Consider the following 11567-nt stretch of genomic DNA (forward strand, 5'->3'; position numbering starts at 1 on the left):
GTAGAGCAAGAAGAAACTATGAAGTTCGTATAGCAGGCCAAGCAAAGGCAAATCCTAAAGGTTTTTTGTCAGTTATATCGAAAAAAGGATATGGAAAGGATAGGTGCACCTTGCGCAAGGTGTAAAAAGAGATAAGTAGAGCAAGAAGAAACTATGAAGTTCGTATAGCAGGCCAAGCAAAGGCAAATCCTAAAGGTTTTTTGTCAGTTATATCGAAAAAAGGATATGGAAAGGATAGGTCTATTAAAAACCGAGATAGGTCCGATAACGGATAATGACGAAGAGATGAGTAGTATTTTTAATATATATTTAATCTCTGTATTTATTAAAAAGAACTTAACTCTATGCCTTTAGCCGAACAAGTCTATGTGGGTGGGGACGAGGACTGGTTGATTAGTTTAACAGTTACCAGGGATGATATTATTAAACAAATTTGAAAAACACAAACCAAGCAAATCCCCTGGACCGGATAAAGTGTTTACCAGGGTGCTAAAAGAATGCAAAGAGGAGCTTCGCGATTCATTGTCTACTATATTTAATAAATCATTAGAGTCAGGCAGATTGCAAGAGTCGTAGAAGATTGCTAATGTAGTGCCAATTTTTAAGAATGGAGATAGATCACTTGCGTCAAACTATCGGCCAATTAGCCTAACGTCTATTGTGGGAAAGTTACTTGAATCGATATTTGCAACCATTCGTTTTCACCTTGAAAAAACAAATTAATAAACGAGTCACAATATGGTTTAACAAATGGCCGTTCATGTGTAACAAAATTGTTATCTTTTTATTCTAGCATAGTTGAGGCAGTTGATAGTGGTAAGGTTTGCGATGTTGTGTACCTTGACTTTAGTAAAGTTTTGATACAATGCCACATGAAATACTGATTAAAAAGATAGAGGCTCATGGTATTGGGGGTGCTATATTAAGAGGGAATAGTGTATGGCTATACCAAAGGAAACAGAGTCAGTGTGCATGGTGTTAAGTCAGAGTGGGATAATGTTGTAAGTGGAACGCCTCAAGGCTCTGTATTGGGACCTCTGTTGTTTATAATATTTATATAAATGATTTAGATTCAGGTTTAAGTTGCAACATTTGCAAATTTGCCGATGATACAAAATTCGGTAGGGAAATTAACACGGAAGACGACTCACTATCACTTCAAGCTGATCTAAATAGGGTTTTGAAATGGTCAAAAGATTGGCAGATGCAGTTTAATGCTGATAAATGTAAAGTTTTGAGTCTAGGTAATGATGATAGAGTAACAAGATACGAGCAAGATGGTGCTGAAATTGCGAAGTCGGATTGCGAAAGGGATCTGGGAGTTATGATCAGTAAGAATTTAAAACCAAAGGATCAATGCACGAATGTTCCAACCAAATAAATGCATGAATGTTCATAATAAGGCAAATAGGATACTGGAATTTATTTATCGAAGCGTTAGTAACAAGACACCTGGTGTGGTTCTTCAGCTATATCTTGCTCTGGTTAGGCCCCGTTTAGATTATGTAGTTCAGTTTTGGTCGCCGTACTCTAGAATGGATATAAATTCACTTGAACGTGGCCAGCGTACGCTGACAAAATTAATTCCCCAAATTAGAAATCTTTCATGTGAAGAAAGATTAACAAAGCTTAAATTGCATTCACTGGAAAGGCGAAGAGTTAGGGGTGACATGATAGAAGTTTTCAAGTGAATGAATGGATAATAATAAGGTACACGAAACAATGCGTGTAAATTGGATAAGCTTAGATTTAGAAAAGACTTGGGTAAATTCTGGTTCGGTAATAGGGTTGTTAATTTGTGGAACCAACTACTGGGAAACGTAGTGGAGGTGGGGTCCCTCGATTGTTTCAATCGCTGGTTAGACATGTATATGAGTGGGATTGGGTGGATATAAATAGGAGCTGCCCAGTATGGGCCAATAGGCCTTCTGCAGTTACCTTTGTTCCTATGTTCTTATCCTGCAAAAAAAAGATGTTGTTGTTTTAGATTTAGCTACTCAGAACGAAGTGTCCATGTAGTACGGGCTATGGTGAGCCCGAAAAAATAGGGATCGACATAGCTTATATTACATTCTTTAGAAAGGTGAAGAATTAAGGGTGACAGGATAGAGGTGTACAATTGGATGAATGTCCATAACAAAAGGGATAGTAATAGGGTAATGAAAGTATCAACACAAGACAGAACGGAACACAATGGTATAAATTTGATAAGTTTCGATTTATGAAAGACCAGAGTAAATACTTGTTCGGTAACAGGGTTCGCGTAACATAATAGAAGTAGTATTAATTGATTGTTTGAAGCGGAGGTTAAACATATATTTGAATGAGATTGGGTAGATATAAATAGTAGCTACCTCTTGGGTGGATATAAATATCAGCTACCTAGTTCTTAGGTGGATATAAATAGTAGCTACCTCTTGGGTGGATATAAATAGTTGCTACCTTTTGGGTGGATATATATAGCAGCTACCTCGTATGGGCCAATAGGCCTTCTGCAATTACCTTCATCCTTATGTTCTCATCAGCTTACCTCTCTTTTTTTTACTTTCTCATCTCTCCTTCACCCATCCCACCCGTGTCCCCTCCCCCCTTTTTTTCATGTTCTTACCTTTCACCTCTTGTTACCTGCTCTTCACCTCACTCTTGTATTACATATGCCCGTGCCTCTTATGTCCTCTTCACTAGCGACTTCATAACGGTCCAGGACGGGCAGAAACTTCGTCGTCTCATCTTATGGTGTGTAGTTTGGTCAAAATTTCTTCAGCCACGTTATTGTGAATCATCATCTGCACGAGATATTGAACAATTCCTGAACTTACGGGAACATAATCGCTTTCATATTAACTTGAAGATATGGAAACCAATGTAATGATTCGTACTGTTGATAAGCCTCACGAATGTCTCGAGTGCTCAAGAAAATTCAGGTACCTTAGCAATTTGAAACAACACTTGTTAGTACATTCTGATGATAGGCCTTACGAGTGTTCTGAGTGTGCAAAAAAATTTAAGGGCCCTGGAACTTTGAGAAAACACCTTTTAGTACATACTGATGATAGGCCTTACGAGTGTTCTGAGTGTGCAAAAAAGTTCAAGTCACCTGCAAGTTTGAAACAACACTTGTTAGTACATTCAGATGATAAACCTCACGAGTGTCCTGAGTGTGCGAAAAAGTTCAAACACCGTCACAATATGAAAAAACACATGTTACTACATTTGAAGGATGAACTTCATAAGTGTAAAGATTGTGGCAAAAGTTACAGTCTTCGTGAAAATAAGAAACGTGTAAGAGTGCATACAGGTGATACATCTCACAGGTGTGAAGAGTGTGAGAAAAGATGTAGTCAATTTTCAAACATGAAGAGGTGTTGGTGCACTTTAATGATAAAGCTAATCAAGGCCAAACCGAGCAACAAGAAGCAGAAAGTGAAAAAGGCATCAATTCCACGACATGTTAGTGAAGTTTGATGATGAAGTGTTTCCTCGAAACAATAAGAAGCGGAAAGTGTAAAATAGTGGATGCTCAGTGAATGATTTGGGATCATCTTATGTGTAAAAAAAATATTACCTAAAATAAAAGTTTCAGATCAATAAGTATTTTTATATCTGCATTTTTATTTTTTATTACTGTTTCTTTTCACTACAACTTTGAATTGGGTGTACCTTAATTTATATACTATATCCAGTAAGTCTTCAAGACTTACTGTAGTAAGTAAGACTCCAGTAAGTCTAAAAAACTTATTTTAAAATTATATAAAAAAAAATTACTGGATAAAAAGACTCCAGTAATATAAAGAACTGCTACATGTAAGCAGGTAATATAACGAATGAAGAAAAGGCGATGAGGTAGCTTAGTGACAGGGTGTATGGGGGAATGGCAATTCTTTTAACCATGTAGCTTAGTCGATTAAGGCAGCGTCTGGGATTCTCTCGGACGTAGGTTCGAATCCCCGTCACGGCCCTTGTTCATTTGATGCATCACGCTATTGTGATTTCTGTGTTAGAATTTTTGAAATCTAACATATTTATTTATTTATATATACACAAGAAGGTACATTGGGCTTAGGAGAGTACATAACATTGATGATTCTTGTAAAGCCTTGTACGCATTGAGTTTCGGGCAGGTCCTAAATCTAGCAGCTTAACTTGATACCTGGTTGATGGGGTTCTGGAGGTTCTTCTACTCCCCAAGCCCAGCCGGGGCCAGACTTGACTTGTGAGCGGCCCGCAGGCCCACTGCCCGGTTGGTCCAGCACTCCTTGAAGGAAACAATCTAGTTTCCTCTTGAAGAGGTAGGACGTTGAACAACCGTGGACCTCTGATGTTCATACAGTGTTCTCTGATTGTGCCCATGGCACCTCTGCTCTTCACTGGTTCTCTTCTGCATTTTCTTCCATGTCGTTCATTCCAGTACGTTGCTATTTTACTGTGCAGATTTGGGACCTGTCCCTCCACTATTTTCCATGTGTATATTATTTGGTATCTCTCTCGTCTCCTTTCTAGTGAGTAAATTTGGAGAGCGTTGAGACGATAATTTAGGTGCTTAATCTCGTCTATGCGTGCCGTATATGTTCTCTGTATTCCCTCAATTTCAGCAATTTCTCCTGCTCTGAAGGGGGAAGTGAGTACTGAGCAGTGCTCAAGACGGGACAACACAAGTGATTTGAAGTACAACCATTTGTACTTCAAATTTGAGTACAACCATTGTGATGGGATCTCTGGTCTTGAAGGTTCTCGTAATCCATTCTATCATTTTTCTGGCTGACGCAATACTTGCTTGGTTATGCTCCCTAAACGTTAGGTCGTCGGACATCATTATTCCCAAATCCTTGACATGCTGTTTTCCTACTATGAGCAGATTCGATTGTGTTTTGCACCCTGTATTATGTTTAGGATCCTCATTTTTGCCGTATCTGAGTACCTGGAATTTATCACCGTTAAACATCATGTTATTTTCTGCTGCCCAATCGAAAACTTTGTTAATATCTGTTTGTAGTTTATCAATGTCTTCGGCAGAGGTAATTTTCATGCTGATTTTTGTATCATCTGCAAAGGATGACACGAAGCTGTGACTTGTGTTTTGTCTATATCTGATATGAGAATAAGGAACAACAGTGGTGCAAGGACTGTACCTTGAGGTACAGAGCTTTTAACTGCGCTCGGACTCGATTTTACTTGATTGACTGTTACTCTTTGTGTTCTGTTCGACAGGAAATTGAGTATTCAGCGTCCTACTTTACCAATTATACCCATTGACCCCATTTTGTGTGCAATCACTCCATGGTCACATTTGTCGAATGCCTTTGCAAAATTGGTGTATACGACATCCGCGTCATGTTTTTCCTCAGTGATTTTGATATAGTGGCCAAGTAGCTGTGAGAGGCATGATCTTCCAGCTCTAAATCCATGTTGGCTTATATTGTGGAGGTCATTGGTTTCCATGAATCTAGTGACTTGACTCCTGATCACTCTTTCAAATACTTTTATTATGAGAGACGTTAGTGCAACTGGTCTATAATTCTTTGTGCCAGTGCTTTGCTACCACCCCTTGTGTAGACGGGCAATGTCTGCTGCTTTAAGCGCATCTGGTATCTCCCCTGTGTCCAAGCTCTTCCTCCACACTATACTGAGTGCCTGTGCTACTGGCACTTTGCATTTCTTTATAAATATTGAATTCCATGAGTCTGGACCTAGGGCTGAGTGCATGGGCATATTGTCAATTTCTCTTTCAAAATCTGCCTCGCTCGTGTTGATATCAGTTACATTTACTGGTGTTTGAGTATCATTCATAAAAAAATTGGCCGTATCTTCCAGTAATCCGAATGATTACTGTTTTATCTTTCACTATGTGATGGCCATTCAGGATGGTGTTGTGGTATTGAGAATAATGTTGCTTAATACCTCCGTCTTGCAAATGAAGTGTAAACTTAACGTACTCGTGGTATCTCCAGTGTAGTTTATATATGTCAACGCTCAGTCTCCAGTGCTGCATTTGTATTGATAGTCAGTGCATCAGTACACCTAGTACATTATTACTGCGTTAATACACCTCAGACATGTCATTTCAAATAATGAGAAAAGCTTTACGAGTGTTGTTATAATAAATGACCGGACGCATTTCACTGCAAGGTTTACAATTCTTGTCAATAATGACTCGTATCACCTTCTTGTATGCCTGAGTGAATGGGTTTTTATAATGCACTAGATGCACTACGAATTTATATGGTATACTACGTTCCTGGGCTTTGCTTTGAATATTTTTAAATAGGTTATATTTTGAATCCACATCGAAATCCAGTTTTACGTCACCTGTCGCTGGGTTCACGTCTAGCCCACACCCCATCCCCAAGACATTCCAACCATTTTGACCCCAAAAAATCCATAGGCTATTGAAATCAGCTTTTCGAAAATCAGGCACTTTAACAGAATTTTCTCCTATAGATCTATTCCATTCAATGCTAAATCTGATTTCTTTATGATCACTGTTCACTAGCTCACTCCATATTTCCATCTCCTTAATTTGTGTTTCCCTGTTAGTTAACACTAAATCTAAAATATTATTTCCCCGCGTTGGTTCCTAAATATGTTGCATAAGAAAGCAATCGTCAATTAATTCTAGGAAGTCTTCTGCTTCATTACTCCCTGTTTTGTTCATCCAGTTTATTCCACTAAAATTAAAGTCATCCATGACATAAATACTGTTAGATCTAGATGCTCTAGATATTTCATCCATAGAAGCTTTGCTTCCATTCTGTCTAAATTTGGTGGCCTATATATAACTCCTATTATAATAATATTTGCTTTTTCGTTTAATTCTATCCAAATAGTTTCTGTGTGTGGCTCAGATTTGATTCCCTCTTTGAGACTACATATCAAATTGTCCCTAACATATATGGCTACTCCCCTTCCTCGTCTAATATATCTATCTGTGTGAAATAGTTTAAATCCATTTATTTGATATTCAGCTAATAGTTCTCTATTTTCTACATTCATCCACGTTTCGGTAAGTGCAATAATATCTATTTCTTCTGTACAGATAAGAGCATTTAACTCGTTTATTTTGTTTCTTAGACTTCTACTGTTAGTGTAATATACCCTAAGTGAATTGTTATTTTGAGGCCCCTTCTCTTTCTGATCATTTTGCCAATGTGTTTTTCCATAAACATATATTGATGATAGAGTTACAAGATACGAGCTAGATGGTGATAAGACTGCGAAGTCGAATTGCGAAAGGGATCTGGGAGTTATGATAAGTAAGAATTTAAAACAAAAGGTTCAATGCATGAATGTTCGTAATAAGGCAAATAGGACACTGGGATTTATTAATCGAAGCGTTAGTAACAAAACACCTGGTGTGGTTCTTCAGCTATATCTTGCTCCAGTTAGGCCCCATTTAGATTATGCAGTTCAGTTTTGGTCGCCGTACTATAGAATGGATATAAATTCACTTGAACGTTTCCAGCATAGGATGACCAAGTTAATTCCACAAATTAGAAATCTTTCATATGAAGATAGATTAACAAAGCTTAAATGCATTCACTGGAAAGGCGAAGAGTTAGGGGGTGACATGATAGAGGTTTACAAGTGGATGAATGGACATAACAAAGGAGATATTAAAATTATCAACACAAGACAGAACGCGAAACAATGGATATAAATTGGATAAGTTTAGATTTAGGAAAGACTTGGGTAAATACTGGTTCGGTAACGGGGTTTTTGATTTGTAGAACCAATTACCGCGTAACGTGGTGGAGGTGGGGTCCCTCGATTGTTTCAAGTGCGGGTTGGACAAGTATATGAGTGGGATTCGGTGGTTATAAATAGGAGCTGCCTCGTATGGGCCAATAGGCCTTCTGCAGTTACCTTTGTTCTTATGTTCTGTCTTGTGGGGATAATTTTAATACCCTATTAATATCCCCTTTCTTGTGTCCATTCATCCACTTGTAAACCTCTATTATGTCACCCCTTACTCTTTGCCTTTCCAGTGAATGCAATTTAAGCTTTGTTAATCTTTCTTCATATGAAAGATTTCTAATTTGGGGAATAAACTTAGTCATCCTACGCTGGAAACGTTCAAGTGAATTTATATCCATTCTATAGTACGGCGACCAAAACTGAACTGCATAATCTAAATGGGGCCTAACCAGAGCAAGATATAGCTGGTGTCTTGTTACTAACGCTTCGATTAATAAATCCTAGTGTCCTATTTGCCTTATTACGAATATTCATGCTTTGATCCTTTTGTTTTAAATTCTTACTAATCATAACTCCCAGATCCCTTTCGCAATCCAACTTCGCAATCTCAGCACCATCTAGCTCGTATCTTGTAACTCTCGTATTCTTGTAACATGTTCTCTTACAGGAGCGAATAGAAGAAGGTGTTGCTACTGATACTGACATGGTGCTAGGCAGTGATGATGAGGAAGAACCTGAGGAAGAGCAAGGTGCACCTTGCGCAAGGTGTAAAAAGAGATAAGGAGAGCAAGAAGAAACTATGAAGTTCGTATAGCAGGCCAAGCAAAGGCAACTCCTAAAAGTTTTTTGTCAGTTATATCGAAAAAAGGATATGGAAAGGATAGGTATATTAAAAACCGAGATAGGTACGATAACGGATAATGACGAAGAGATGAGTAGTATTTTTAATATATATTTAATCTCTGTGTTTACTAAAAAGAACTTAACTCTATGCCTTTAGCCGAACAAGTCTATGTGGGTGGGGAGGAGGACTGGTTGATTAGTTTAACAGTTACCAGGGATGATATTATTAAACAAATAGAAAAACACAAACCAAGCAAATCCCCTGGACCGGATAAAGTGTTTACCAGGGTGCTTAAAGAATGCAAAGAGGAGCTTCGCGATTCATTGTCTACTATATTTAATAAATCATTAGAGTCAGGCAGATTGCAAGAGTCGTAGAAGATTGCTAATGTAGTGCCAATTTTTAAGAATGGAGATAGATCACTTGCGTCAAACTATCGGCCAATTAGCCTAACGTCTATTGTGGGAAAGTTACTTGAATCGATATTTGCAACCATTCGTTTTCACCTTGAAAAAACAAATTAATAAACGAGTCACAATATGGTTTAACAAATGGCCGTTCATGTGTAACAAAATTGTTATCTTTTTATTCTAGCATAGTTGAGGCAGTTGATAGTGGTAAGGTTTGCGATGTTGTGTACCTTGACTTTAGTAAAGTTTTTGATACAATGCCACATGAAATACTGATTAAAAAGATAGAGGCTCATGGTATTGGGGGTGCTATATTAAGAGGGAATAGTGTATGGCTATACCAAAGGAAACAGAGTCAGTGTGCATGGTGTTAAGTCAGAGTGGGATAATGTTATAAGTGGAACGCCTCAAGGCTCTGTATTGGGACCTCTGTTGTTTATAATATTTATATAAATGATTTAGATTCAGGTTTAAGCTGCAACATTTGCAAATTTGCCGATGATACAAAATTCGGTAGGGAAATTAACACGGAAGACGACTCACTATCACTTCAAGCTGATCTAAATAGGGTTTTGAAATGGTCAAAAGATTGGCAGATGCAGTTTAATGCTGATAAATGTAAAGTTTTGAGTCTAGGTAATGATGATAGAGTTACAAGATACGAGCAAGATGGTGCTGAAATTGCGAAGTCGGATTGCGAAAGGGATCTGGGAGTTATGATCAGTAAGAATTTAAAACCAAAGGATCAATGCACGAATGTTCCAAACAAATAAATGCATGAATGTTCATAATAAGGCAAATAGGATACTGGAATTTATTTATCGAAGCGTTAGTAACAAGACACCTGGTGTGGTTCTTCAGCTATATCTTGCTCTGGTTAGGCCCCGTTTAGATTATGTAGTTCAGTTTTGGTCGCCGTACTCTAGAATGGATATAAATTCACTTGAACGTGGCCAGCGTACGCTGACAAAATTAATTCCCCAAATTAGAAATCTTTCATGTGAAGAAAGATTAACAAAGCTTAAATTGCATTCACTGGAAAGGCGAAGAGTTAGGGGTGACATGATAGAAGTTTTCAAGTGAATGAATGGACATAACAAAGGGGATAATAATAAGGTACACGAAACAATGCGTGTAAATTGGATAAGCTTAGATTTAGAAAAGACTTGGGTAAATTCTGGTTCGGTAATAGGGTTGTTAATTTGTGGAACCAACTACTGGGAAACGTAGTGCAGGTGGGGTCCCTCGATTGTTTCGAGCGCTGGTTAGACATGTATAATCGCATTTGTGTTCCTCACGTGTGCCCCAAAGAATGAGGTGATTTGGTAAAATGCTATGCCCAAGATTACTATCCGAGTGCCGGCGGTGGGGTGGTTCAAATAGCCTCGGCTATCACCTCATTTTGTCCGGTCGTGATGGTCAAGTGGATTAAGGCGTCTTGTACATACCAGTTGCGTTGCTTCTGGGAGTATGGGTTCGAGTCACTTCTGGGGTGTGAGTTTTCAGTTGCATATTGTCCTGGGGACCATTCAGGCTTGTTCGCATTTGTGTTCCTCACGTGTGCCCCAAAGAATGAGGTGATTTGGTAAAATGCTATGCCCAAGATTACTATCCGAGTGCCGGCGGTGGGGTGGTTCAAATAGCCTCGGCTATCACCTCATTTTGTCCGGTCGTGATGGTCAAGTGGATTAAGGCGTCTTGTACATACCAGTTGCGTTGCTTCTGGGAGTATGGGTTCGAGTCACTTCTGGGGTGTGAGTTTTCAGTTGCATATTGTCCTGGGGACCATTCAGGCTTGTTCGCATTTGTGTTCCTCACGTGTGCCCCAAAGAATGAGGTGATTTGGTAAAATGCTATGCCCAAGATTACTATCCGAGTGCCGGCGGTGGGGTGGTTCAAATAGCCTCGGCTATCACCTCATTTTGTCCGGTCGTGATGGTCAAGTGGATTAAGGCGTCTTGTACATACCAGTTGCGTTGCTTCTGGGAGTATGGGTTCGAGTCACTTCTGGGGTGTGAGTTTTCAGTTGCATATTGTCCTGGGGACCATTCAGGCTTGTTCGCATTTGTGTTCCTCACGTGTGCCCCAAAGAATGAGGTGATTTGGTAAAATGCTATGCCCAAGATTACTATCTGAGTGCCGGCGGTGGGGTGGTTCAAATAGCCTCGGCTATCACCTCATTTTGTCCGGTCGTGATGGTCAAGTGGATTAAGGCGTCTTGTACATACCAGTTGCGTTGCTTCTGGGAGTATGGGTTCGAGTCACTTCTGGGGTGTGAGTTTTCAGTTGCATATTGTCCTGGGGACCATTCAGGCTTGTTCGCATTTGTGTTCCTCACGTGTGCCCCAAGGAATGAGGTGATTTGGTAAAATGCTATGCCCAAGATTACTATCCGAGTGCCGGCGGTGGGGTGGTTCAAATAGCCTCGGCTATCACCTCATTTTGTCCGGTCGTGATGGTCAAGTGGATTAAGGCGTCTTGTACATACCAGTTGCGTTGCTTCTGGGAGTATGGGTTCGAGTCACTTCTGGGGTGTGAGTTTTCAGTTGCATATTGTCCTGGGGACCATTCAGGCTTGTTCGCATTTGTGTTCCTCACGTGTGCCCCAAAGAATGAGGTGA

General features: G+C 39.3%; 1 protein-coding gene across 1 annotated transcript; it reads left to right on the top strand.

Moving 5' to 3' along the window:
* The first annotated feature begins 2853 nt into the window (after positions 1 to 2853).
* On the top strand, positions 2854 to 8473 carry LOC123771176 (zinc finger protein 70-like). The gene is made up of 2 exons (XM_045763626.2): positions 2854 to 3450; positions 8360 to 8473. The coding sequence occupies exons 1-2, from the start codon at positions 2854 to 2856 to the stop codon at positions 8471 to 8473; spliced, it is 711 nt and encodes a 236-aa protein (XP_045619582.2).
* The last annotated feature ends 3094 nt before the right edge of the window (positions 8474 to 11567 follow it).

The sequence above is a fragment of the Procambarus clarkii genome, chromosome 65 (assembly GCF_040958095.1).
Source record: "Procambarus clarkii isolate CNS0578487 chromosome 65, FALCON_Pclarkii_2.0, whole genome shotgun sequence".
Classification (NCBI taxonomy): Eukaryota; Metazoa; Arthropoda; class Malacostraca; order Decapoda; family Cambaridae; genus Procambarus; species Procambarus clarkii.

Bases quoted from the DNA above. Each gene is read 5' to 3' on its own strand.
- LOC123771176 (XM_045763626.2), top strand. From the start codon at position 2,854: ATGGAAACCAATGTAATGATTCGTACTGTTGATAAGCCTCACGAATGT. The intron at 3,451-8,359 runs GTTAGTGAAGTT...GTTCTCTTACAG, and splicing joins AGGCATCAATTCCACGACAT to GAGCGAATAGAAGAAGGTGT.